The sequence below is a fragment of the Molothrus aeneus genome, chromosome 5 (genome assembly GCF_037042795.1).
Source record: "Molothrus aeneus isolate 106 chromosome 5, BPBGC_Maene_1.0, whole genome shotgun sequence".
NCBI classification, from domain to species: domain Eukaryota; kingdom Metazoa; phylum Chordata; class Aves; order Passeriformes; family Icteridae; genus Molothrus; species Molothrus aeneus.
The window spans coordinates 22,620,627-22,647,239 of NC_089650.1; the positions used below are offsets into that span (position 1 = coordinate 22,620,627).

General features: G+C 50.2%; 7 protein-coding genes across 7 annotated transcripts; 4 read left to right on the forward strand and 3 right to left on the reverse strand.

The window, feature by feature from the left end:
* Positions 1-6,560: 6,560 nt before the first annotated feature.
* LOC136557101 (histone H1.10-like) lies at positions 6,561-8,475 on the forward strand. Its single transcript, XM_066550698.1, is given in 3 exon segments — positions 6,561-6,579; positions 7,699-8,044; positions 8,046-8,475. Coding segments are annotated over 3 exon segments (795 nt in total).
* Positions 8,476-8,791: 316 nt separating this feature from the next.
* Positions 8,792-9,181, reverse strand: LOC136556732 (histone H2A-IV). Its single transcript, XM_066550104.1, has one exon. The coding sequence runs from the start codon at positions 9,179-9,181 to the stop codon at positions 8,792-8,794; it is 390 nt and encodes a 129-aa protein (XP_066406201.1).
* A 305-nt stretch (positions 9,182-9,486) lies between these two features.
* LOC136556772 (histone H2B 5) lies at positions 9,487-9,951 on the forward strand. Its single transcript, XM_066550154.1, has one exon. The coding sequence runs from the start codon at positions 9,515-9,517 to the stop codon at positions 9,893-9,895; it is 381 nt and encodes a 126-aa protein (XP_066406251.1). The 5' UTR covers positions 9,487-9,514; the 3' UTR covers positions 9,896-9,951.
* A 1,447-nt stretch (positions 9,952-11,398) lies between these two features.
* On the forward strand, positions 11,399-11,955 carry LOC136556899 (histone H3). The gene has a single exon (XM_066550324.1). It carries the CDS (start codon positions 11,399-11,401, stop codon positions 11,807-11,809), a length of 411 nt encoding a protein of 136 aa, XP_066406421.1. The 3' UTR covers positions 11,810-11,955.
* Positions 11,956-12,249: 294 nt separating this feature from the next.
* Positions 12,250-12,688, reverse strand: LOC136556907 (histone H3). Its single transcript, XM_066550341.1, has one exon. It carries the CDS (start codon positions 12,686-12,688, stop codon positions 12,278-12,280), a length of 411 nt encoding a protein of 136 aa, XP_066406438.1. The 3' UTR covers positions 12,250-12,277.
* A 12,244-nt stretch (positions 12,689-24,932) lies between these two features.
* LOC136556764 (histone H1.11L-like) lies at positions 24,933-25,699 on the forward strand. The gene has a single exon (XM_066550142.1). It carries the CDS (start codon positions 24,933-24,935, stop codon positions 25,605-25,607), a length of 675 nt encoding a protein of 224 aa, XP_066406239.1. The 3' UTR covers positions 25,608-25,699.
* A 402-nt stretch (positions 25,700-26,101) lies between these two features.
* Positions 26,102-26,491, reverse strand: LOC136556696 (histone H2A-IV). Its single transcript, XM_066550058.1, has one exon. The coding sequence runs from the start codon at positions 26,489-26,491 to the stop codon at positions 26,102-26,104; it is 390 nt and encodes a 129-aa protein (XP_066406155.1).
* Between the last annotated feature and the right edge of the window lie 122 nt (positions 26,492-26,613).

Genomic DNA, 26,613 nt, shown 5'->3' on the forward strand with positions numbered 1-26,613 from the left:
TTATCGTCCATTTTCCAGCTTTAGTTCCATGTTCAGTGCAGGCTGTGTGGCACAAGGCTCTGGTGCACAGAGGAGCAGCTCCTCACGCTGCCCCTGAGCCTGGCACTGGCCATGGCACAGCTGGGGCTATCATTTAGTGCAGCATCAGCACTGCTGGGGGCCTTTCCTCTGTTCACCCTCCCAGCAGGGGCAGCAGCACTCCAGAGCAAGTGTGGCTACCCATCCTCTCCAGGACTACAGAAAATAGAAAATTGTTAGCATATTTCCAGAGCTGCAAAGAAACCTATTATGTTGGTATAAGGTAGAAACCAGGTAACCTGGTTTCTTGTGTCTCTTTTCCGATGGATTCTTGATGGCTGAGTTCACAAGGCAACATTTCTCTTGAAAGAAGGAAGTCTGGATTCTTCTCACCTACAAAATTTATTTATTTTTCAGTAAAGTAAAGTAAAACTTTGAAGAAGTCAGGGTCTTTGAAATCTTGACTGCTTTGTCAAATTCTGGCTGAGATTGCCTAGGAGCCTCAAAAGCTGCTGTGTTACATTGACTAACCTTCCCATCTGGCACTATAGAAACATGATGGAGACACAGAGGCCTAAGGAAGTCCAGGAAAAGTTAAAAACTGTTACCTTGAACTTCAGCTAGAGATGCATGTCACCTCATTTCAGCCCTCTTTAGAGGTTCACACGCAGTTTATTCACACGCCGAAGCTCCCTCTAGAGCCAGGAGAAGGAAGAGTCATCCCCAAAAGTTCCTCCAGTCCATCTCTTCCAGGCACCTGCTCTATAATATGTGACAAATTATAGACAGCAATTCTTTATCCCTTTATCCCTTTATCCCTTTCCTGCCTCATTCGATGTCCCACAGGTTGGCTAGGTTTATGTTCCAGTTTCAAATATCCTGTCCCACAGTTGCTGCTCTGGGCCAGAGAAGGTCCCTTAACCAGCCCTTGCTGTCCTGCAGTGAGCAGGAGATGCTGTTGTGGAAGGAAGACTGTGTGTGGCAGTGGTGCATCTTCCTTATGGATTTTTCAGGTACCTTTCGACCCTGCTGACACCAGCAAGACTTGGGAACACTTCTGAACCACAGAACACTTGCACAAGAGGGATGGATCTCTCTAGATCCAAAGAGAAATGGGCATCTGGCTATGAGCTTGCAGTGTGACCCTCTGTACCTCCCAAATGTTTATCATACAGGTACCACTGCTTGCATCCATACTTAACTCAGTATTCAGCAGGAGATATATGGCTGTTGGGATGGCCTTCATGCCCATCATTAATCAAGTCTCTGTATTTGACAAACCTGCTTTGAAAAGTGTTTGTGGACTCTGCCTTTAAAGAAAAATTCCATTCTTGATACCAAAATCAGATTTTGACAAATATCTCTTGTAGTATCCTAGGGCTCCCCTCTAGGCTGCGTATTATTTTATATTTGCAGCACATCAGACATCTAGTGATTGTTTTCAGAGCAGATGACATTTTGTAGTGAGCTGGTATAGCTCTAGAAAAAAATGTTTTCACACTTGAAGCAGCTCTGCAGACTTGTAGACCTGGAACTGGGCAGAAGGGGTGAATATGTTCTCTTCCTGTCAGCCCTGCCTTGAACCTGGTTCAGTCAGGGAGCTGTGTTGGATCTCTAAAAGCAAAAATGTTGCTGTACTTTGTGCCTCTTTATAGTGATATCTGAAGATGAGCATCATCTTCCTTTAGCTTCAGCACACAGCAATCATTGCACCTGGAACTCTTCCTTCTTCAGCCATTCTGTAGGCAGGTCTTCCCACAGCCAGTGGTCATGAGGGAGCCTAGGAAACAGCAGCCTCCTTCCCTAAAATCTGCTCCTCAGGAGGGATCTTTTCCTCCATAGCATGGTGGATTGCAAGTAGGCATTGATAATCAGGCCACCTACTTCTCACCACTTTTTATATTTGGGGAAGCATATGGTGGCTGACGCATTTCCTGATGTAAACTCAAAAATCACATCAGTTTGGAAGCTCTGATTATCAACATGGAGCTACAGACAATTCATTTCCTTGCTGTTCTGCAGCATTTTCAATGAACTTTGGAGGTTCCTGTTCTCACTTTATATGTAGGGAAACAGAGGCAGGGAGGAAGCCAATGGTTTGCTCATTACCCCCAGAGCAGAACAAATGGTGAATGGAGGTGGCCTTAGTTTCAGATGAATGTTTGCTCCCTGAAGCTACCTTCTGACCTGGCACAGCTTTTATAATACTGATCAGGTCAAGATTTTAAATTCCCTTGTTCTGGGCCTTTGATGGTTGAGACTTTCCCATGTTTAAGGATATATTATACTGCATTCTTCTCTTTATATTTCTTGGAAAAGAAAAGGTTTCTGTAAAGCCAACAAGAATATTTCCCTTGTAAGGCTTCTGGAACAAAATGTCTTTTTTTTTAGATTATTAATATGGAAGTGATTGGACAGCTGTGATAGGAGTCCTTGTTTGAATAGGTGTAAGCAAGAAGGAAAGAATATTGCTTCATGCTGGTAATTTTAAAAAAAGTCTTAGAATCTGTCCATCAGTTCATCAAAACTGCCAGAAGAGTTAGTGGAAAAGGAACAAGAGACACAAGGATGTATTCAAGATCCCACAACTAAGCACTTTATATAACAGACCTTACACATGCTGAAAAATAAGGCGGCGAAACAGCCCACCAGAAGCATTCCTCCTCCTCTAGCTCTTCTCTGAATTTGCCTGCTTGCCCAAATTCATGCATTTCCCCTGTCTTCACAGGTGCAGTGATACCAGCAGCTATTTTTGCTCTTGGCTCAGAGCAGCATTTCAGCTGCTGGACATCTGTGCCAAACTGCTCCTTTCTTTTGGTGGCTCTGCATCCCAGTGTCCTCTAGAAAAGTGCTGGGAACATCATCTTCGATCCTCCAGCAACACAGAGGTAGGAGAGGGACAACCTCTTCTCCCTCTAGTGTTCTTGTCCACCTCTTCTGAGCCATTATGAGCTTGTTTTTAAGAGGTGGTAGCTCATCTTCCCGGCTTCTCTGCGGGAAGTGGAGTTGCAGGTGGTTGTTCTCTACCTGACCAGGGTGGGCACCAAAGGGGAGCCAAGAGCTGCAGTCAGCCAGCAGTTTAAGACCAGCTGCCTCAGAGGAAATAAAAGTGCCTAAGTGATGTGAATGTCGTGGTTCAGAGTGGGATGGGAAAAGATGCAAGTCCCCACCAGGAGCTGGTGGGGAGAACGTGTGCATTGCCACCCAAACCAAAACCGTGGGTCAGGATTTTCTCCAGACAGCAGCTGAAAGGTGGAACAAGCTGCTCTCCCTGCTGTCCCCTTTGGGTTTTGTGACTGCTGCATGGGATAGAAATACTATTATTTTAGATGGAAATTTTGGAAACTGAAGCTGGCTGCTCTTGAGACGTTTCCTTGTGAGTGTGCTGAAATAAAGGTGAAAGGCTGTTTCAGATGCAACTGGCTGCTCTGGGCCCTACAAAAGGTGAGTCAAGCCTTCCCACATTTTTATGTGCTTGATGGCGGAAGAGTTGGGAATTACCAAACTGAGGTGCAGGAGCTGTTGCTCCAGGCCATCCTGAACCTAAACCTGGTGAGTACATCCAGTGTCAATAAGTGCAAGTGGCAGTAGAGTTTTGTTATAACTGAAATCTGCTTCTGTCTACACTAGGCTGAAATCAAACACCATTCAACTTGGCCAAAAGTGCTCCCTGTTGTCTGGATCTAGAGAGCTGCTGAACCAGTAGCTTTGAGAGCCTTTTACAGTCCCTGCTGCCCCAAGGAGGGGACTGTCAGGGCACCACCAGCCCTGCCATCCCTGCCCAGCATTTCCTGGGGCTCCCCCAGCCCTGTTCTGGTCCCAGGAGGCCATTCCAGCCCCGCTGAAGCCATCAGCCCCTATCCCAGCAACACAGAAATAGGGCCAGTCTCAAGTTCCCCACAGCCCTGCCTGGCCATGGTCCCACTGCCCCAGGGAGCACGCAATGCACGGAGCTGGGGCTGAGCCCAGAGCCCCTCTCCAGGCCTCATCCTGATCCCACCTGCAGCTGACTTCTTGGCCTTGCCTGTGTGTGTGCATGGCAGCGAGCTCAGGTTTGTGGCAAATTAAAAGTTAAAATGAGCAGACAAATTCATTGCATTTTGAACAGGTTTTGGTTTTTTGGTTTTGTTTTGTTTTGTTGTTTTTTTTTTTTTTCCTTTATGAAATTAGATTTATCATCTCTGAACCTTTTTTTTTTTTTGCTGACAGGAAATGTTGAGAATTAACATCTATAGCTGGGTCTCAGCAGGAGAAGGGTAGAAAATGTGAATCAGACTAAAATGGGAGGATCTGAGCAACTGTATTTTTGAGAATTGAGAATGACTCTCAGTTCTTCTATCTCCAAAACAGAGATGGGCTTTACATGTTTGGGAAAGCCACGGCAATGTGAAATGCAGTGCAGTTAGGTGTTCATGTGGAAAAGTCATAAGGAACGGGAGGAATAGGAGAAAGAGTTGAAGAAGAATTATCCTCAGTATCAGTACAAACAGCTGAACACTGGACCTTTGTAAAGTCCTTTTCCTAGGAATTTTAATGTCATCTATGGTGGCCGCTTGGCTTTGTGTCCCAGAGCCAAATATCACAAAAGGGACATGCAATGATTGATAAGAACATGCAATAGTTGGAAAGCTACCCTGATTTTGCCATTTTTTTAGTTGGCTAGCAGGCACTAAGTCTGGTTTGGATTACTATATATTTTTGCAAGTTAATAGGTATTTCTTACTGGTTACAATAATCTATACTTTCCATGCTGTCTGGGAAGGGGCCTAAGGGGCTTTCAGATCTCATCTCTTGCAGTCCAAGCTGGCTCACATTGATAGCACCTGCAAAAAAAAAAAAAAAAAAATCGTTCTGTAGGATTTTCTGGCAAATTCTTGCTGCTCTAGCAGAGATCTCTGTCCATACTGACAGTGCATGCAGAGACCGACAGCCTGGAATGCCACTGAGATCCTGCTGTTCTTAATTTCACCTCTTCTAGGGTGAGGTAGCAAGGCTGGCTGTAATTGTGATGCTAAATGCACAAGAGGGAGGGAGACTCTCTCCCAGTAAGGATCCTTCCTAGCTGTTATTCTTCATGTCTGCATTGCAGGGCAATATGTGCTGCTACACCTATCTTAATTAAGTTTGACCACGACTGGAGTAATGATCTCTGGTGCACAACTTCACAACTTTTTGTGCTGCTAATCACACAAGAAACAGCAGGTTTTGGGGGAGGAGGGTGAGCCATGAGCCACAGTCTTTGTGTATTTACTACTCTATGATGTGATGCTGTATTCCTATCTCCTTGTAGGGCTTGATTATTCTCTTATACTTCTGCATCCTTCTCCTAATAAAAATGACTTGAGTGCTTGTATATAAAATGGTCATGAGATTATATAATCTTTGTACAAATAAGGAAAGGGAATATTGGAATAAAAACAGAAGAGGAAAATCAAATAAGCAGGAGCCTCTAAAATAATTACAAAATTTAGCCTCAAGTTGCTCAATTTAACGTTTGATAGAGAATGGTGGAGACAAAAGTGGAGTCAGATGAGGACTACCACAATGTGTGGCAGTGTTGCAGTGGCACATACTGAGAAGCTTTTCCTCTGGAGATGGTTGGTGTTGTGGTTGGCACCACTATACAGGATTTAGGCATACAGCTGTGTGCCAGCTGTGTGTGTAAAGGAAAACAGTCTTGGGAATATTACATTACAGGCTGGAGGGAAGTGTGCTATTGTGATGCATTATTACTCTTGTAAAATAAGGTTTGCAGAGAATGGGGGAGGTAGAAAGGCTTCTGTCCCAACACAGGTATTGGCATTGGTGATTGCAGGGTTGGTGAGTACACAAACCTGCTTAGGCACCGTAACACATTTAGTTTTTAAAGGACATCAGGGATTCTACCAGACCTGGATGGGACAGAGCAGACACACAGTCCTCCACCTGATTGCAGGAAACTTTAGGGGATGCCAACAATTTCACTATTCAATTCTTTATGCCCCCTACTATGACATGGAGTAAATGTCATACATCAAGTTCTCTTGGCTTTGTAAAATTTCCAGTGAACCTTACTCTATAGGCCATCCCACTTCCAACATGGTTTAAAAACCCAGATCCAGATTTGCTGAATTTTCCATCTTACTGCACTCTCTGCCTCATCATAACATCATAATTCCTCACCTAGGGGACCTCGATGGCAAGGAGGAGTTAGAAAGAAAACATAAATGCAAAAAATGTGTTTATTTTCTTAAAGTCCTTTTTACCATAATTATGTAAGAAAATGTCAAAGTGCCTATTTTAGGGTTTTTTGAATCAGACTTTGTGAATTAATTGAAAATCAAGAGTCTTCCAAAGTCTTCAAGAGGTTCATTTTACTGTTCTTTAGTGGAATGAAATAGAGAAGTGAGGTGGTATTTTTCCACACGCAGATTTTTCATCTTGTTCAAAAAGAAAAAGGGAAGTTGGTCATAACTGGTCAGCATCATACCTAAACCATTCAAGTGCATTTTGTTTATGTGAGGTATAAATAAATGCAGCAATCTGGCCCTGCTAAACTATTGATGGCCATTAAATTTCAAGGTAAAGGAACTGGGAACTCCTGACAGAGACACAAAACTATACCCAAAGCTGTAGCTGGTAAGAATGTATGCATGCTAATGGGGGAGCCACCACAACCTGCATATAGAGCTTTGCCTCACTTTGTGCTGCAGCCAAAGCTCTTATGCACAGAAACAGCTGTGACATGATCTGTAACACAGAAAAAGGGCAGTGAGCAAAAACTGTGGCTTTTCTTTCCAGCTTCAGACCAAAATATGAATAGAATGTTGCTCTGACATCTTTTGTAGACTCAAGATCTGTCCATTTCTTTTTCCATGTTAATGAATCACGTGAACAAATTTTACAGACTTAGCACTGTGTGCTCCATTTAGAGTGTGATCTATTTCTGTGCACCAGAGACTTACATGAAGCTCTGTGGTCTAACACAAACTTTTTAATCTTTGGTGTTCAGTTCCCAAATTATTCTACTGATATTGCAGAGCCTTTTGCTACGTTAAAAAGGAAAGTGTTTCAAAGAGGGGGATAAAGACTCTGTCTCGTACTTCATGCATAGAAGTGTGGAACGTCTGGAAACTTTAGAAGTAAAGGAAAAAAATTGTACCTTAGTGTTTCACAATAGCCAGAGGTATAAACCTCAGTAGGAGAAGCGGCAGCATAGCTTTGTGCTACCTCACTCTCTTTGAAAACCTTTTATTTTGAAGAATGAGACTCTAACTGTTTGCTTTCTTATCTAAGGTAAAAAGGACACTCTGAAGATTAATACTGAGTTTTCTGACTCACGTTAACTTTAAAGAAGAATTTCTAATTTACAAAGAAAAACAAAACTTTCGCGTTCTTGAGATCCGTTTCCTGGACTCGGGATTTCTTGTCCCCTAGCTACTCAAATCCAACTCTTTTCGCGACAAGACATCAACAGGCAAAAACCAGCCGCTCCCACGGCCTCACAGATGTAGAAAAAGGACGATTTCGTGACAGATAAAATAGAAAAAAGCCATTCTATTTCACCCGAGGAAGCACTAGGCGGAGCGCGGAGCACCGGGCGGCGGCCGGACACCGGGCGGGGCCAACCAGCGCCCGCCGCGCTGCAATAACCGGGGGGGCTCGGGCCGGCCCTGCCCGGTGCTCCCGGTTACACCCCAGTGTCCCCCGCCGCCAAGGCCGCCGCCAAGAAGCCGAAGAAGGCGGCGAGCGGCTCCAAAGCCCGCAAGCCCGCGGGGCCCAGCGTCACCGAGCTGATCACCAAGGCCGTGTCCGCCTCCAAGGAGCGCAAGGGGCTCTCGCTCGCCGCGCTCAAGAAGGCGCTGGCCGCCGGCGGCTACGATGTGGAGAAGAACAACAGCCGCATCAAGCTGGGGCTCAAGAGCCTCGTCAGCAAAGGCACCCTGGTGCAGACCAAGGGCACCGGCGCCTCCGGCTCCTTCCGCCTCAGCAAGAAACCCGGGGAAGTGAAGGAAAAAGCTCCTAAGAAAAAAAAAAAATACAGTAATCAAGCCCAAGAAGACGGCGGCTAAGAAGCCCGCCAGCGCCGCCAAGAAGGCGGTGACAGCAAAGAACAGCCCCAAGAAAGTTAAGCCTGCAGCCAAGAAAGCAGCCAAGAGTCCCAAGGCGACAAAGGCTGTCAGGCCCAAGAAGGCGGTGGCAGCAGAGAAGAGCCCGGCTAAGGCGAAAGCGGTGAAGCCCAAAGCGGCCAAGGCAAAAAAGCAACACACAAGAAGAAGTAAGCCCCCACCTGGAAATACGCTAACTTCGTATTTAAAACCAACGTCTCTTTTAAGAGCCACCAACATTTGGGCTGGAATGCTGTGGCTGCCGCCGTTTTGGGGAGGGGTGTGGGGGAACAGCAATCTGCTGGTGAATGTGCTGTTTGAGTGCGGAACAGCTCGAGGGGCACTTGAATTGGTACGGGGAGGGTATTAGCGCCTTGGTAGCTTTCAAAATGCCCATAAGGCACAGGGATTGGCTGCGGAAGGGCTGAGCTGCTTCCTGGAACTGGTGTCAGCCCCGCCCCAGAGCGCGGCTGGTGCTGTGTACGCGGAACCGCGTCCAGCACCGATAGTCAAAATATCAGAGATAACTGGATGACCCCCCCCCCCCCCCCCCCCCCGCGCGGGTTATTCAAAACTCCCGCGGGCTTTTACCACCGCAATGAAATTCAAGCTCTTTCTCTGAATTTGTGGGTGGCTCTTAAAAGAGCCTTTGGGTTTCTCGTAGTTCAAGTCCGCAGCCTTTCAGCTCACTTGGCTTTCGCCTTGTGGCTGTCAGTCTTCTTGGGCAGCAGCACGGCCTGGATGTTGGGCAGCACGCCGCCCTGCGCGATCGTCACCTTGCCCAGCAGCTTGTTGAGCTCCTCGTCGTTGCGGATGGCGAGCTGCAGGTGGCGGGGGATGATGCGCGTCTTCTTGTTGTCGCGGGCTGCGTTGCCCGCCAGCTCCAGGATCTCGGCCGTCAGGTACTCCAGCACGGCCGCCAGGTACACCGGCGCGCCGGCGCCCACGCGCTCCGCGTAGTTGCCCTTGCGCAGCAGCCGGTGCACGCGGCCCACGGGGAACTGCAGCCCGGCCCGCGACGAGCGCGACTTGGCCTTGGCCCGCGCCTTGCCGCCCTGCTTCCCACGCCCAGACATGACTGCAGCTGAACAAAGGAACTCGGTGACAAACTGCAATAATTACAAGTTCAGAGCTCGGCCTTATATACCTCCTTAGCGGACGGCGCGACTTCCAATTGGCTAAGACAGGGATGTGCCTAAAACAGCCAATAGGAACGCGGATCCAGATTTGACCAATGGCGATGAAGGACGGAGCGCTATCGCTGCAACACTTGCCTCAGCCAATAACAGTTTAGTCTACGGGAATCCCTAATTTGCATAACCGCTCTATAAAAGCGGCGCTCTCGGAGGTGCGCGTCGTTCTCTGTCCGAGAAATCGTCAGTGCTGCTGTACCGAGAGGAATCGTTACCATGCCCGAGCCGGCCAAGTCTGCCCCCGCGCCCAAGAAGGGCTCCAAGAAAGCCGTCACCAAGACGCAGAAAAAAGGTGACAAGAAACGGCGTAAGAGCCGCAAGGAGAGCTACTCCATCTACGTGTACAAGGTGCTGAAGCAGGTGCACCCCGACACGGGCATCTCGTCCAAGGCCATGGGCATCATGAACTCCTTCGTCAACGACATCTTCGAGCGCATCGCGGGCGAGGCCTCGCGCCTGGCGCACTACAACAAGCGCTCCACCATCACCTCGCGGGAGATCCAGACGGCCGTGCGCCTGCTGCTGCCCGGCGAGCTGGCCAAGCACGCCGTGTCCGAGGGCACCAAGGCTGTCACCAAGTACACCAGCTCCAAGTAGACGGCTTCTGTGTTCTTTCTTCGGTATTTTCAACCCAAAGGCTCTTTTAAGAGCCACCCACCTTCTCAGTAAAAGAGCTGATCCTGTGGCGACTTCCTACCTATCCCGGTTTTTCTTTTTTTTGGTTTTTTTTTTTGGTTTTGTTTTTTTTTGTTTTTTGTTTTTTTTGGTTTGTTTGTTTGTTTTTGTTTTTGTTTTTTGCGGCGGTGGGCTGGGGGGAATGTGCATTTACGGTGTAAAAGCATCTAATAAAGAAGGCAGGATTTACAGAGTTTGTGGTAAACTTAGGGTATGTCCCACATCTGATTCAACGGACACAAAGACGTTCATAATTCTTATTAAAAGCCCTGGGAATCCGTTTTGGTGTATGTACACTGTAGGGGAGGCGAGTTAGAAAAAAGAACAAATACTGTCGGTGGTCTCTCAATTAAAACAGCCGAAGCATGTTCCTGACAGTTGGTACATGGTAATTTCTCGGCTGACCTACGTTAACGTAACATGGTGTGAACCGGGAGCATTGACTGCAGAGGTGCTTTCAGACCATCCGGTGCTCTTGTGCCTTGTTGTTTTGATTTAGAAAACGGACTCTGAGGTGGATGCCCCCTCCCCTGCCCCGCAATGTGTATTGTCACGGGTGACGAGGGGAAGCAAAGGTGAACGCGTTCTCGCCCCGACCTACGCAGTCCCGGCGCAGGTAGCGCCGAGCAAAGGCTCCCCAGTGCGGCTCTTTCCCGGCTTTCGTGCGCCCCCCGCTCTGTCCCCGCCGTGTCCCCGCGCCCCGCACTCTCCGCCGCCGAGCGCAGACGGGGCTGCAGCGCGCGGGCAGAGCCGGGGCCGCGCCGCTGCCGCGTTCGGTCCGACCTGAGTGAGGACTGCGCGGAGCCTCCCCGCGGGCGGGCCCGGCCGCCTCCTGCCCCTCCCGCCCGGCGCTGATTGGTGCCGCTCGCGGCCCGAGCGCGCGCTGCCCCGGGCCGCGCAGCCCGCAAGGGACGCGGCGCTTCCAGCGGGCCGGGACAGTGGCCGGGAGAGCTCGGCGGGGCCGGGCAAGGCGGCTGCCGCCTGCGCCTTCGGTCTTGCTGCCGCGGCCCTGAACCGAAGGCGGATAATGAGCGGCAAGATACCGCGAGCTCTCGGGGAAGGAGGCGGCTGCCGGCGATAGCTTTAGCCAGCGGTCCCGAGGCCGGGAATGGACGCGAGCGAAGCGGCTTTAGTAAAAACAGGGCGAGCCCGAGGCTCGGGCGGCAAGCCCGCCCGGGCCCGCTCTCCGGCGGTGCCGCCGCCGAGCCCCGCAAGCCGCTGCTGGAAGGGGGAAAGGGGCGGGGCGAGACCAGGGTGCGTTTCCCGCCCCGAAGGCGGGGGCTTTTCCCGGGCTCGCGACAAACGCCCAATGGCAGCCGGCCGCTGCCGCGCGGGCGGCCAATGGGCGCGGGCAGCGGGGTTATAAATAGCGGCGGCTGTGAGCCGGGGGCGCAGTAAGCGCGGAGCGCTGTGAGCGGCGGGGTGATGGCGCGCACGAAGCAGACGGCGCGGAAGTCGACGGGCGGCAAGGCGCCCCGCAAGCAGCTGGCCACCAAGGCTGCCCGCAAGAGCGCGCCGGCTACGGGCGGCGTCAAGAAGCCGCACCGCTACCGGCCCGGCACGGTGGCGCTGCGCGAGATCCGGCGCTACCAGAAGTCCACGGAGCTGCTGATCCGCAAGCTGCCCTTCCAGCGGCTGGTGCGCGAGATCGCGCAGGACTTCAAGACCGACCTGCGCTTCCAGAGCTCGGCCGTCATGGCGCTGCAGGAGGCCAGCGAGGCCTACCTGGTGGGGCTCTTCGAGGACACCAACCTGTGCGCCATCCACGCCAAGCGCGTCACTATCATGCCCAAGGACATCCAGCTGGCCCGCCGCATCCGCGGAGAGCGCGCGTAATTCGCTCCCGGCTGGGCACTGAGGCAACCCACACAGACCCAAAGGCTCTTTTAAGAGCCACTACATGCACAATAAAAGAGTTGTTACACTGGTTATCGTTTTGGGGCCGTGGGGCGCGTAAAAAAAACCCTTTCAATTTCTTTAATAATAGTGAGCCTTACTAGTTTTTGCTAATACGTCAGTCAGTTGCTAGAGCATGAGATGTACACTATAAACATGGTCCTGGTATTAACAAGTTTCTAAGCACCTCTATAGCTTAGTTTAGTGCACGTGTCGTGCCTCCCAGACAGCCATTGTGAGTACTATTCTATTACGAGAAATGTGCTTCAATGAGGGACGCTGCCCATGTATCTGTATCTTTACAGTGTGTTCTGAAATAGTGTTACGGCTCTTTTATTGTGCATGTAGTGGCTCTTAAAAGAGCCTTTGGGTCTGTGTGGGTTGCCTCAGTGCCCAGCCGGGAGCGAATTACGCGCGCTCTCCGCGGATGCGGCGGGCCAGCTGGATGTCCTTGGGCATGATAGTGACGCGCTTGGCGTGGATGGCGCACAGGTTGGTGTCCTCGAAGAGCCCCACCAGATAGGCCTCGCTGGCCTCCTGCAGCGCCATGACGGCCGAGCTCTGGAAGCGCAGGTCGGTCTTGAAGTCCTGCGCGATCTCGCGCACCAGCCGCTGGAAGGGCAGCTTGCGGATCAGCAGCTCCGTGGACTTCTGGTAGCGCCGGATCTCGCGCAGCGCCACCGTGCCGGGCCGGTAGCGGTGCGGCTTCTTGACGCCGCCCGTGGCCGGCGCGCTCTTGCGGGCAGCCTTGGTGGCCAGCTGCTTGCGGGGCGCCTTGCCGCCCGTCGACTTCCGCGCCGTCTGCTTCGTGCGCGCCATCACCCCGCCGCTCACAGCGCTCCGCGCTTACTGCGCCCCCGGCTCACAGCCGCCGCTATTTATAACCCCGCTGCCCGCGCCCATTGGCCGCCCGCGCGGCAGCGGCCGGCTGCCATTGGGCGTTTGTCGCGAGCCCGGGAAAAGCCCCCGCCTTCGGGGCGGGAAACGCACCCTGGTCTCGCCCCGCCCCTTTCCCCCTTCCAGCAGCGGCTTGCGGGGCTCGGCGGCGGCACCGCCGGAGAGCGGGCCCGGGCGGGCTCGCCGCCCGAGCCTCGGGCTCGCCCTGTTTTTACTAAAGCCGCTTCGCTCGCGTCCATTCCCGGCCTCGGGACCGCTGGCTAAAGCTATCGCCGGCAGCCGCCTCCTTCCCCGAGAGCTCGCGGTATCTTGCCGCTCATTATCCGCCTTCGGTTCAGGGCCGCGGCAGCAAGACCGAAGGCGCAGGCGGCAGCCGCCTTGCCCGGCCCCGCCGAGCTCTCCCGGCCACTGTCCCGGCCCGCTGGAAGCGCCGCGTCCCTTGCGGGCTGCGCGGCCCGGGGCAGCGCGCGCTCGGGCCGCGAGCGGCACCAATCAGCGCCGGGCGGGAGGGGCAGGAGGCGGCCGGGCCCGCCCGCGGGGAGGCTCCGCGCAGTCCTCACTCAGGTCGGACCGAACGCGGCAGCGGCGCGGCCCCGGCTCTGCCCGCGCGCTGCAGCCCCGTCTGCGCTCGGCGGCGGAGAGTGCGGGGCGCGGGGACACGGCGGGGACAGAGCGGGGGGCGCACGAAAGTCGGGAAAGAGCCGCACTGGGGAACCTTTGCTCGGGGCTACTGCCTGTGCCGGACTGTGCATTTCGGGGCGAGAACGCTTACTGATGGGAGGGAAGGAGGGAGAGCATTCATCTCGGAGCCTTTTGCTCAAAAACAAACTAACTGAAAAACAAGGGCACAGGGCCGTCATCTGCAACCGCCTGTGCTTTAAATGCTCCCCATTCACACCGTCAACCATCCGCGTAGCTCAAGAGGGAAGCACCTCGTACTAGCAGTCAGGAACAGATGTGTTTCGGCAGTTTTGGGACCACAGACTGCACTTGTTTGTCTAACCCGCCACCCCCTATCCGTGCATGTACCAAAAGCGAGCTCACAGGGTTTTTCAAGCGAATTATGAACGTTCCCTTCTCCGAAGCAGATGTAGAGCCCATCCTTTTACCTCAAACAATACACGTCCCACTTTCCTTACAATTTACAATGATTCCACACCGTTACCTCTGTTTTCCAAAAAAAAAACAAAAAACCGAACGGGACAGCAAAGTGCAGATCGCCATAGCATCAGCTCTCTTATTAAAAAGATAGTCCAGGAGGTCTGGCACAGAAGCAGCTTACTTGGATCTGTTGTATTTGCTGAGAGCCTCGGTGTCCATGGGGACGGCTGCTGTTTTCCCCTGCGAGCTGCACGCTCCGTTGGTGTGCGGGGCGGTTTCCGAGACGGGGTTGCCGAGCACTGTGACTTCTCGCGGATTGTAGAAAGATGTCGTCGCCGTCGCCCCAGATCCATGCACGTGGATATTCCCGTTCCCTGGCTATCAAAATGCAGAGTTATTCGCGCGGCACAGCGGGGCGGGGACACCGCGGGCGCAGTGAGGCGATGTGCGCGCTCTCCGCGGGCGCCGAGGGACGCGCGTGTGCCTGGGAAGAGCAAAGCGGAGTGTTCGCCGTTTGGAGCGCACAGCGATCCCTGTGTCACCGGCAGAGGAGGCATCCGCGCCTCGCCGGGCGCTGACTGAGGGGTGTGTCGGGGGGCGCGCAGCAATGGCTGTAGAGGGAAGCAGCAGAGGCCGTGTCCGCCCGTCGGGGATCAGAATGATTCTTCCGTCGGGGAGGATCGAAAGGATGCCCTAGCAGGCGCTGAACAATATTTGTCAGCTGGTGCAGAAGGATCTGTGTGTTTGCTGGGCGCAGGAGGTGCCGTATGTCGTAGGGAGCAGAGCGATGTGTGTGTCAGGGTGCGGAGGGCTCTGAGTGTCGGGATGTAAGGCTCACGTGGATTGAGGGCGCGGAGCGATGTGGTTTTGGCAGAGGGTGGGGAGTGCGGGAACGGCGGCGCAGGGCGACTCACAGATACGGGGCTGCTGAGCACTGCGTGCATCGTCGGGCGCAGTGATTTGTCTGCAAAACAGCGCAGAGCGATGTGCTTTCCTTCAGGAACGAGGCGATACGTGTGTAAATCCGCGGACAGCGTTGTGAGTGTGCGGGAGGAGCGGGACGATGCCCGTGTCATAGGGAGGAGAGTGGGGCGTGCTTTGGGAGGCGCAGAGCGATGGCAGAACTGTACGCGGGGCAATCAATGTGTGATTGAAAAAAAGCGTAAATCCAATTTGTGTGTGTCCGGGGGTGCACATTTGTGATGCTGGCGCCGGGGAACGTAAATCTAATTTGTTTTTAGGGGTGCGCTGTATTTTTCGGGATCATAGAGCTAGATACACACTGTGCGTATGTTTGCACGTCGTTTGATGGTAAACTTATTATGGAACGTTTAGAAAGTGAAGGATGTGTACCCTGAACAAAGCAGAGTACTGAAATGCGCTGTGGAGAGAAGAGGTCATAATTTACCAGTTTAACTCCGCGTTTCTTCGGTCGAACTTGCACAAGCTGCGACAGCACAACGAGAGGTGAAAACTTTCCTCTTTTCCGTGTTCGCGTTTGCCGAGCACGGCGCTGCCCTCCTTGTCCGAAGCTCGCTCGGCGGTGCGACCCTCCCCGGCTCAGCCAAGGGAAGAGGAGCTGCTCAGGGAGGTGCCCAGGATCAGGAGCTCTTTGGCAGCGCTGTGCCCAAAGCCGCGGCTCGTTCCGCTCCGCCCCGGCGCCGCGTCCCGGCTCCTCTCCGCGCCCGTCTTTGCCACTGATGTGTTAATCACACACACGTTCCCTTGACGGATTTGTGTGTGCCTCATGTGGCTATTGCCTTCTAGAAACATTGGTTTTAATTATTTTCTGTTTCTTGAATCTCTGCAGGCAGCCCTTGAACTGGCACATTTATTGACCCCAAATTAACACTCAAAGGGCTTCCGAGGTCTGTGTGGAAACAGAGGAGCTGTACACCGTCCCACAGCTCTACTCGCATCCCAGAGCAGCTCCTTTCCCCAGCCACTGCCCCCCTGGTAGCCCGTCCTGTCCAGCTGGGACCGCCGCGGGGCTGACAGCAAACCTGACCTTGCTTTTCCTCTTGGTACGAAGTCTGTCTTACCTGGATGTTGAGTGAAAAGTGATTGTACGTGGAACTTTTCTAAGTGTGGGAAATGCTGAAATAGATGCCGTGTGTGGAAGTATTGGACTCCTCCTCAGATCCTCCCTGTCTCTCCCTTTGTGGCTGCCGAAATCTGCGGAGTACAATATATACGGGAAATAGCCACAAATACAGAAATCGTTTAGGGAAACCTGGACGGTCAGGCTCAGGGCCGAATCGCAGCAGGACTCTGGCTGTCAGTCTGCTTGCTCACCACCTGCCTTTGCCGTGTACATTTCCCCACGCTGGTCCGGCACACTCCATCTCCTCTCCGCCGCTCCGGGCCCCGAGCACCCGCACGGCCCTGGGAGGGAGGGAGGGAACCTCGGGCACGGCCCGGAGGGAAGGGACAGCGCGCAGTGGTTCCTGTCCCTCCTTGAGGCACGGAGGGGCCTGCGCAGGCATCCAGGCACTGTTCTTTCAGCATTCCAAAGCCTCCTGCCAGCCCTCACAAGGGGCAGAGTGTCGCCCAGGAGCACACTCCATCCCTTCTGTCAGCGCCGCACCTGCGCGCAGACTTGGCCGTGGAGCCACACTTCGCCTTGTCAACACATCAGTGATCGCTATTTGATCTTCTGTGTTATCCCTGAGCTTTCCAAGCTTTCATACAATTTCTTAAGGTGAAAATATCTTGGCACGGGCTGGGGAGGAAATTCCTCTTCTCAGTGATGGTACGAAGTGCTTTCTCTTCTCAAAACTATGGCAACCATCACCGACATAAACAAATATTTTACCAAACAGTTTCACACTTTGCTTGCATATGATCTCAAAAAGTCTCATGGCCCCAGGATTTTTGTTTTTGTTTTTGTTTTTATGAGATTAAGAGAATTCTTGAAGGATTTTTGCAGATGGGTCATCTTTCTGCCACTGATTGCCTGTTACAGTCTTCTCCCTAATAGGCACTGATGGATATGATATTTTGCATGGAGAATAAAGCTATGTGCCATTGAAAAAGATAGTTTTACAGCTGGGATCACCACTAGAAGGCACAGTTAAAAACAAAAGTAAAAAACCAAAAAACACCACTAACAAAGAAACCCTCAACATACAAATACCCACAAACAACAAAAAACCCTACAAACAAACAACCCCCCCCCAAAAAGAACCCCTACAAACAAAGAAGCCCCCCAAAAAAAACAACAAACAAACAATCCCCCCCCCCAAAAAAAAACCCAGAAACAAACAAAACCTCATCACCACAACAATAAAAAAATCACACCCTAAAAAATCAATTCAAAATTGACCCAGGCAGCATAAATCAGTTTTTCTTTGGGAGTTGCTTATCAAACTGTGTCTGTAATGAACAAAACCATAAGAGTCCCCACAGTTAGTTTGATGTCTTTCTAGAAAAATTTCTATGAAGAGCTGTGAATGAGTAAGCTGAACTCATTGCTCAGGGTGGATGTACCCACATGATATCAAGGAAATAGGAAACAAAGAGAAACATTTGCACATTTCAGACAGGGATTTTAACACCCTTTTGTTCTTGTAAAATACTTTCTTTCCTGCAGAAGCTGCCGGCAGAGATATTTGACCAGTCTGTTCCTCTCACAGCTTTTTCTGTGCTTTCAGATTTATGGAACTACAGATTCCCTGAACACAGAATGACATTTGGAAGGAAAGTTGGTCTCCATTGCCAGTTCCACATGATGGAAAATCCGACCTTGGGCCAGAAGTGCAAAGCAAAAATGATTTATTCATCACAGTAACAGTGTACAGGCAGATTCCATTGCAGTTCTGCTTGTACTTCTGCATCCAAGAGGACTTTGTTCCCACAAGGAAAACATACTTCTTGTTGGCTGGACATTCTTTCTCCCTTTTCCTTTGCCAGACTTGAAGGTGATTTGTTTTTCAAGTCTTCTCAAACTTGAAACTCTGCACTCTACCTGCTGGTTTTAACCCTTTGACTTTGGGGCTGCATTCAGTCTCAGGTTTTACCTTCCACGGGGTCCCTGTGGGTCTCTGACTCCACTGGCTCCACTTCCCTGGCTCCACCTCACACCAACCCCACCCCAGCAGACTTGCTCAGTGACCCAGGATGGTGTGGCTGTGCCCAGCCACTGTCACAGTCCCTGCTCCATTCACCATGTGCACTAAAACTGTAAAAGAATCATAGCAATTCAACTGATTGATTGATTGATCTGAACTGATTCTTGAAATTCTCCTTTAACTGAGCTCAGAAGTTATCAAAAACTTTGTGGTGTGGAATGATCAAGGAACTATTTTTCTCTTACTTTGAACAAAAATAAAACCATTGAAAAAATCTGAGTATTTTTGTAAGAAGGTAATTATAAAAAAAAAAAAAGCAAGCTGTATCTGTGTAGTACCTAAATTTGCTGCCTAATGCCAACCAAAACTCTGCCCATGGATTTCTTATTTTAAGAGATTGGTGTTCTGTCTGGGGCCTTTAAATCTCTATGAATACAAAAAACTTTTGTCATGGGCAGGAGTCCTTTTGTAAACTGAACAGTATGTAATGATAAGTTCTTCCCTATTGAGACATGAAGTTTTCTTACTCATGTAACAATGCATTATGGTTTAGAATATCATGATAAATCAGTTTTTAAATAAAACCATCATGCATGGACAAAAGATGTCTTTCAAATCACACAAAGTGTACAGTCACATCAAGGGCAGGTTTGAGTTGCCATGAGTAACTCTGTGATTTTAGTTATGGGGGGTATTCTTGTACCAGAAGCACCCAAAAGTCAGAATGAACTTATCTGCACAACATATGTGAAGTAGCACAAGCACCAGGAAGGGTTTGAGAAAACACTGAAGTTACTGTGCAGACTTAGGCAGCCCCAGGTGAAAAACACGGCAATGCTGTTGAGAGGGGTCAGGAAAAAAGGGCCGGGCAGGCTGTCTTCTATGTGAAAACAAAGAAGTGGATTAATTGCAAAGAACTGTGTTAGAAAACCAGGACAAACACCTGAGAGCTTCTGGGTACAAAACTAGAGGCCAAGCCAAAAAAGGAAACCTCACTGTCAGTATTTACCACCCAAACAAAGGAAGGAGGATGCTGATGAAGCTTCTTTCTTCAACTGCGGGTGCCATCATATCCACAGGCTCCTGTTGGGGCACATCAGCCAACCTGACATCTGCTGGAAACGTGGCACAGAAAGCCTGGGTAACTATCCAGGAGACTCCTAGAGCATGTTGAAGATGAATTTTTATCAGGTGAAAGAAAGTCCAACCAGAGGAGAAGCAGTACTCGACCTGTTCTTGCCAGCAAACATTAACTAATTGAAGAGGTCAGGAGCAGCTGCAGCCTGGGCTGCTGCCTGAGCCCAGACCTGTCACAAATTTGGGGGATATGAGCCAGGCAAAGCACAGAGACAAGACATTTAATTTAGCAAACTAAATTCAGTTGCTTAAGAAAATAGGATATGGAAACCCCTTGAAAGCTGCCCTCAGGGATCAAGGAGAAGGTTAATCAAGCCTGAAAGTTATTTAAGGACATTTGTACCATGGAGCAGGTGCACTGATTCCCACATGCAAGAAAGCAGGCTAGGAAGGTAAAAGACCAATATGGCTGAGTAAAAACCTTCTGGTCAAAGTGAAGTGCAAGAATAAATGCACAGGTGGTGGAAGCAGGGACATATCTTGGGAAGGATATAGAGTGCCTGGGGCCTGTCCAGATGTGTAGGAATGGAATCAGAAAAACTAAAGTACATCTGTAACTAAGTGTGACAAGGGACATGAAGAATAATGAGGGCTTCTGTTGATACACTGGCCAGAAAAGGAGGACTAAATAAAATGGGCCCCCCAATAAAAAAGAAAGGAGATTTAGTGACTGCTGTCATAGAGAATACTGAGGTACCCCACAATTTTTTTGCCTTAGTTTTCACTGGCAGTCTCTCTTTCCAATCTCCTAAGTCTGTGAAACTCCAGGCATAGACCAGGGGGACAAAGTCCCTCCCCTACTGTAAGAAAATATCAGGTTCAAGACAGTCTGAGGAACGTGAATAAGCAGAAATCCATGGCCCCTAAGGGGATTCATCCTAGGGTCTTCAGGGAATTAGCAGATATAGTTGCAATTCAGATACTGTGTAATATTTTCATCAACAACAGAGTGGGATGGAGTGCACCCTCAGCAAGTTTGTGGGTGCCACCCTGCTCAGTGGGGCCACTGATTCACTGGAGGGAAGGGACACCATGCACAGGGACCTTGGCAGGCTCGAGGAGTGCACCCACGTGAACCTCATGAAGCTCAACAATGTCAAATGCATGGCCCTGCACCCAGGCCAGGGCCATTCCAAACATCAGTACAGACTGCAGGGTGAACTGAACGCAAGCACCCTGCACGGAAAGACTCAGAGATATGGGTGGGTGAAAATTTGAGGTAGCAATGTGCATTTGCTGCTCAGAAAGCCAGTGGTACACTGGGCTGCATAAAAAAGAAAGCACAACTAGGAGGTTGAGGGAGGTGATTCTCTTCATTCAGTCCACTCTAATGAGACCTCACGTGGAGCACTGCATCTGCCTCCGGGGTCCCCAGAACGAGAAGGACTTGGAGGAGTTCCACAGGAGGACGATGATAATGATTAGGGAGCTAAAACACCTCTCCCATGAAGAAAGGCTGGGAGAGCAGTGGTTTTTAGGCCCGGAGAAGACAAGGCTCTGGGCAGATCTTTATCAGAAAACAGGGCAACCCTGACAATGAGGAGAAATGATGCATCTGACTCCATTGATATCAGAAGGCTAATTCATTCATTTATTATACTATATTATTCTACATTATATTACACTATATCACATTACATCTAAACTGAACCTGCACAAGCACCCAACTGCCCACCACTGCCCAGAATCTTGTGACTGACTGCTGACCAGCAGTCTGCACACGTGTTTGGCCCTGACAGGCCAAGGAAACAAAACCCCATTACTTTGAGTAAACAATCTCCATATTGCATTCTACTTTGGTACAACACAGGTGCAGCAAATGAGATAAGAATTGTTTCAATTATTCTTTTCTCTGCTTCTCTCAGGCTCAGAGAATGTGAACCCCACAGACCTCAATGTGGCCTTTTGACATATGAAGAGCATTTATAAGAAAGACAGAGTAAGACTTTTCACCTGGGCCTGTAGTGGCAGGGCAAGGGGCAAGGATTTAAAAGTGAAAGGAGTTAGATTTAAGTAGGTTCCAAGGAAGAAATTTTTCATTATGAAGGTGGTGGGACAAGAGAAGTTGTTGATGCCTTCATTGGAAGATTTCCAAGCCATGTAGGATAAATCTTTGAGCAACGTGGTCTAGTGAGAGATGTCCTTGCCCATGACAACGATGTTGGTCTAGAAAATCTTGGAAGGACCCTTCCAACACAAATCATGCTATGATTCTGTAGTGCACCAAATCACATGGGCTCATAGGAAGGACCTTCCTGAAAGCACTTATCCATACCAGAATAGGAGAAAAGGGAGTTCTTGAATTTCTGACTGAACTTTGGAAAAAAAATCATAGAATCATGGGATCACAAAACAAACTGAGTTGAATGGGATCCATCAGCACCATCGAGCCCAACTGCTGGCCATGTGCAGGACACCCCAGGAGTCACACCTTGTGCCTGAGAGTGTTGTCCAAAAGCTTCCTGAGCTCTGTCAGGCTGGTGCTGTGGCCACTTCCCTGGGGAGCCTGTTCCAGTGCCCAAACACGCTCTGGGTAAAAAACTTTTTCCTGACATCCAACCTAAACCTCCCCTGACTCAGCTCCATGCCATTTCCTTGAGTCCTGTCACTGGTCACAGGAGAGAAAAAATCAGTGCTTGCCCCTCCTCTTCCCCTCATGTGGAAGTTGCAGACTGCAGTGAGGTCTCCCCTCAGCCTCCCCCACAGGCTGAACAGGCCAAGTGACCTCAGCTGCTCCTTATATGATTCCCCTCCAGACCCTTCACCATCCCTGTGGCCCTTCTTCAGGTGCTCTCTAATCACTTCATGTCTTTTTTGTTGTGGTGCCCAGACTGCACACAGCACTAGAGGTGAGTCTGCCCCAGTGCACAGCAGAGGGGACAATCCCCTCCCTTGCCCAGCTGGTGATGCTGTCCCTGATGCTCCCCAGGACAGAGTTGGCCCTCCTGGCTGCCAGGGCACTGCTGGCTCATGTTCAGCTTGCCATCAACCAGCACCCTCAGGTGCATTTCCTTGGCACTGCTTTCCAGTGCCTTGTTCCCCAGTCTGTACACACAACCAGGGTTTCCCTGTCTCAGGTGCAGGTTCCAGCACTTGCCCTTGTTAAACTCCATATTGCTCATGACTGCCCTTCTCTAATTTGTCAAGGTCCCTCTGCAGGGCCTCTCTGCACTGGAGGGAGCTGACAGCTCCTCCCAGTTTAGTGTCAATGCCAAACCTAGAATTCCTTGAGCCCTGCACCCAAGCTGCTAAGGAAGATGTTGAAGAGAACTGGATGAGGATGGAGCCCTGCAGAACCCCAGTAGTGACAGCCTGATGTTCCCCAGTCACTGTAACCCTTTGTGCCTGACACATGAGTGCCAGCCTCGCCAACACATCAGGCCCTGACTCCCTGCAGAAGGGAGTGTCTTATTAAAATTACCTTTCCTTTCCTCAGAACAGAGGAGGCCTTGATGTGGGGTACAGATGGTGCTGTTTTAGGGGCCCCTCTGCCCCAGAAGGGCTCACCTCGTCATTTGTCCGACCCTCTACCTCCAGGGCCTCACACCTGTTGTAGAAGGTGCCAGTCCTACTTCTTTTTTGTTCAAAAGGAGGAGGAAGCTTCCTCCTGGTCCACCACTTCCAAATATCTTTGTCCACTGTATTTAAAAAGTGTTCTGTGACCAGAAGGATCAAGGAAATCACTGCCTGTGCTCCTGATCTTTCAACCAACCAGCCCAAGGCCAACTGGCATTTAATAAATGGTCTGTTAGCTTGACAGTTTATTTTAAGGGGAAAACAGAAGACAGATGTCATTTTGTTTTACTGAGTACATCATAATATTTGAAGCAATTATTTTTTTAAAGTAAGTACACCCATTAATTAAAGGAATTAAACTTATTTCTCCTTCCCTCCTCCAACTGAAAACCTTTGCAAGACCTCTTTCCATTTCCTTCTTTGCTTAGCCTAAAACTGTCTATTATTGTGAAAAACAAAATTTTAAAAGTCCACATAGGTGGTCAAAATTTTGTAGGGCCAGGAGAAGTAACATTCAGGAAAGCACATAGAATGTTCCAGGAATGTGCTGCTACATCAGGTGTTTGGAAGTAGGATAGAGGCCTAGCCTACACCCAGGAAAATGCATTTGCAAAGGATCAAAATAATATAAAGGAGCTAGTCACTCTGAGTTATTAGAATGGATTAAGACACAGAATTTGAAGGAAATTTGTATGCTAGAGAATTATCACCCAGAAATTTCCCCCCAGTGGTGTGGATCCTTCCCAAGAGATTCACTTCCATGCCAATGTAGTTCAAAGCCAAAATTTACAGTGGGTTCAGCAGGTGAAACTACCATGAAAAATACATCAGGACAAAACCAAACGCACATAATCTTGTTTTTATCCTCTCTCACACGATGTTTTTCTGCTGGCTGTTGGCCCTAGAAAAAAGCCTCTCTGAAATGTTGCCATATCTCCTGACAGTCCTTAAGTGTACCCCAGCCATGACAACCAAGCACCACTGACAAATTCATAAAACTGACCCCACCATCATCAGAACTTTAGAAGACATGGTGTGATATTTTATTACCAAAAGATAAAGTAAAAGAAGCGAAATAACTGCATTTACAATCATTTGAATCAATCACCTGGATTTCCAGTTTGTTCCCATAGTGCATTACAAATGTTCAAACATGGTTATCCAGTTGCTATCCAACTCGTCTCAAGAAAAAAAATCATTTTTATGTATATTCAATTTATTCCACATCACAATAGTCATACATTGGAAAAAGCCACAATATTGCTTCTCTCAGCAGTTGTGAGAAGAAAATTGTTTGCTTAAGCCTCTTGAATTACATTATTTTGTTACAGAAATGCCTGCAGCTTTACATCTGTTTTTCATTATGAAAACATGTATGTTGTATTTTGATTTAATTTTGTTTTTCTTTTTGTAAAACTAGTGATTGTGGCTGACAAAATTCCTGAATTATAATGTAAAAGTAAGCAGAAAAATAAACACCACTTAAAATAAGAACATACAAATGAATAGGTTTACCTACTGTGCATCATAAAAATAAGCATTTTGGATAAAAAAATGGGAATATAGTTCATTAAAATAATAATGCAAAGGTGCAGAAAACTCAGGGGACAGAGAAGCTACTATATGTATGTATATACATGTATGTATAAGTATTCTAGGATTTTAAAGATAGATTATTATTTAAGAGAGCTGCTTTTCAGGTTAATGCTTCTGGTGAAAATTGTCTTTCTTGTACTTTTTACCAAGTCCTACTAGAGCTAAATAGGGAACTGTGTCCAAAGGTTTCATTATTTTGAAGAGATGCAGTCGTGTTATGGAAAACAACTCATAACCCAGACACAGAGCCGTGACCACCTTGTGTTACTTGCATCGTTTCAAAGCTAATTTACGCTAAGATAAAGGACCGACATTACTCCCTTTTTGCAGCACCTCGATGAACAGCCCTCTCAGAAACAAGTATCCGATGTCACTGAGGCAGTGGTGCCAGAAACAAAGTTTTAATTCAAAAGGAGAAATAAAAATCTTATGCTCCAGCCCAGAGTGCAATCCCCAAACTCGGGGATTACTGAGCTGCCTAAAAGTCACCTCATGTTCCGGTTGAAGGAAACTTCGCAAGACAAAAATACTCTCTCTCCTCATCAAGAACGCCTAGAAACGGGGTGCCGCGGTCCATTTTTTTTTAGGAAAAAGCATTTTTTTGGGAAGCGAGAAACACAGCGCGGGCGGCGGGAGCGCCTGGGGGCGGGGCGGGAGCGGGGCCGGCTCGGCAATCCACCAATCAGCGCCCGCCGCGCCTCTATAAAAGGAGGCGCCGCTGGAGCCGCCGCGTCTGCAGCGCCGCCATGGCCGAGAGCGCACCTGCCCCCGCCGCAGAGACCGCGCCCGCAGCCCCGGCCAAGGCCCCCGGCGCCAAGGCCGCCGCCAAGAAGCCGAAGAAGGCGGCGAGCGGCTCCAAAGCCCGCAAGCCCGCGGGGCCCAGCGTCACCGAGCTGATCACCAAGGCCGTGTCCGCCTCCAAGGAGCGCAAGGGGCTCTCGCTCGCCGCGCTCAAGAAGGCGCTGGCCGCCGGCGGCTACGATGTGGAGAAGAACAACAGCCGCATCAAGCTGGGGCTCAAGAGCCTCGTCAGCAAAGGCACCCTGGTGCAGACCAAGGGCACCGGCGCCTCCGGCTCCTTCCGCCTCAACAAGAAGCCGGGCGAGGTGAAGGAAAAAGCTCCGAAAAAGAAAACTTCGGCAGCCAAGCCCAAGAAGCCGGCGGCGAAGAAGCCCGCCAGCGCCGCCAAGAAGCCCAAGAAAGTGGTGACAGCCAAGAGCCCCAAAAAGGCCAAGAAGCCGGCAGCAAAAAAAGTGGCTAAGAGCCCCAAGAAGGCGACAAAGGCTGCCAAGCCCAAAAAAGCGGCGGCGGCAGCCAAGAGCCCAGCTAAGGCAAAGGCGGTGAAGCCCAAAGCAGCCAAGCCAAAAGCTGCAAAGGCAAAAGTGGCCAAGGCAAAGAAGGCAGCACCGAAGAAGAAGTAAGCCCTTCACTGAAGAAGTCTTGCTCCACATTTAAACCCAACGGCTCTTTTAAGAGCCACCCACACTCTCTTAAAGGAGCTGAAATTACAAAATTATTTGCGTTATTGTAAATTTTTTTTACTTGGTAGCTTTAGAGAAAAAGCCCTTGTGATAGTTATGCAAATGAAAACCATAAAGGGTTGAAACAGTGTTAAAGCAATTTAATATTGAGACAGTGGAGTTGATGAACCTGGCAGCTTAGAAAAGCCTTGGTGATACTCCCGGGATTTTGCTGGCATTTAGAGAGCAATTTCAATGCCAAGTGGGGGTGGAGTTTCTGTTTAAACCCGTATACAACAGAGGGCTGATCAAGGAAGGGGCGCTAATTAACTCAGTTACACTTGGTCAGTTTTTCAATACTTAAAAGCAATTTAGCCCTTTTATGAGAAAGTGGGTGGCTCTTAAAAGAGCCTTTGGGTTTCCCTTGGTTAAACGTGGCAGTCTTTGATCAGCGCTCACTTGGCTTTCGCCTTGTGGCTGTCGGTCTTCTTGGGCAGCAGCACGGCCTGGATGTTGGGCAGCACGCCGCCCTGCGCGATCGTCACCTTGCCCAGCAGCTTGTTGAGCTCCTCGTCGTTGCGGATGGCGAGCTGCAGGTGGCGGGGGATGATGCGCGTCTTCTTGTTGTCGCGGGCCGCGTTGCCCGCCAGCTCCAGGATCTCGGCCGTCAGGTACTCCAGCACGGCCGCCAGGTACACCGGCGCGCCGGCGCCCACGCGCTCCGCGTAGTTGCCCTTGCGCAGCAGCCGGTGCACGCGGCCCACGGGGAACTGCAGCCCGGCCCGCGACGAGCGCGACTTGGCCTTGGCCCGCGCCTTGCCGCCCTGCTTCCCGCGCCCGGACATCGCAGCGACTCCGCAGCAGCGGCAGCGACACAACCGGGAGAGCCGGAGCAACTCCGAGCCCACCTCACCGCCTGCCTTATCTACAACCCGGGCGGATCGGCAGCGCCTCCTGTGATTGGCTG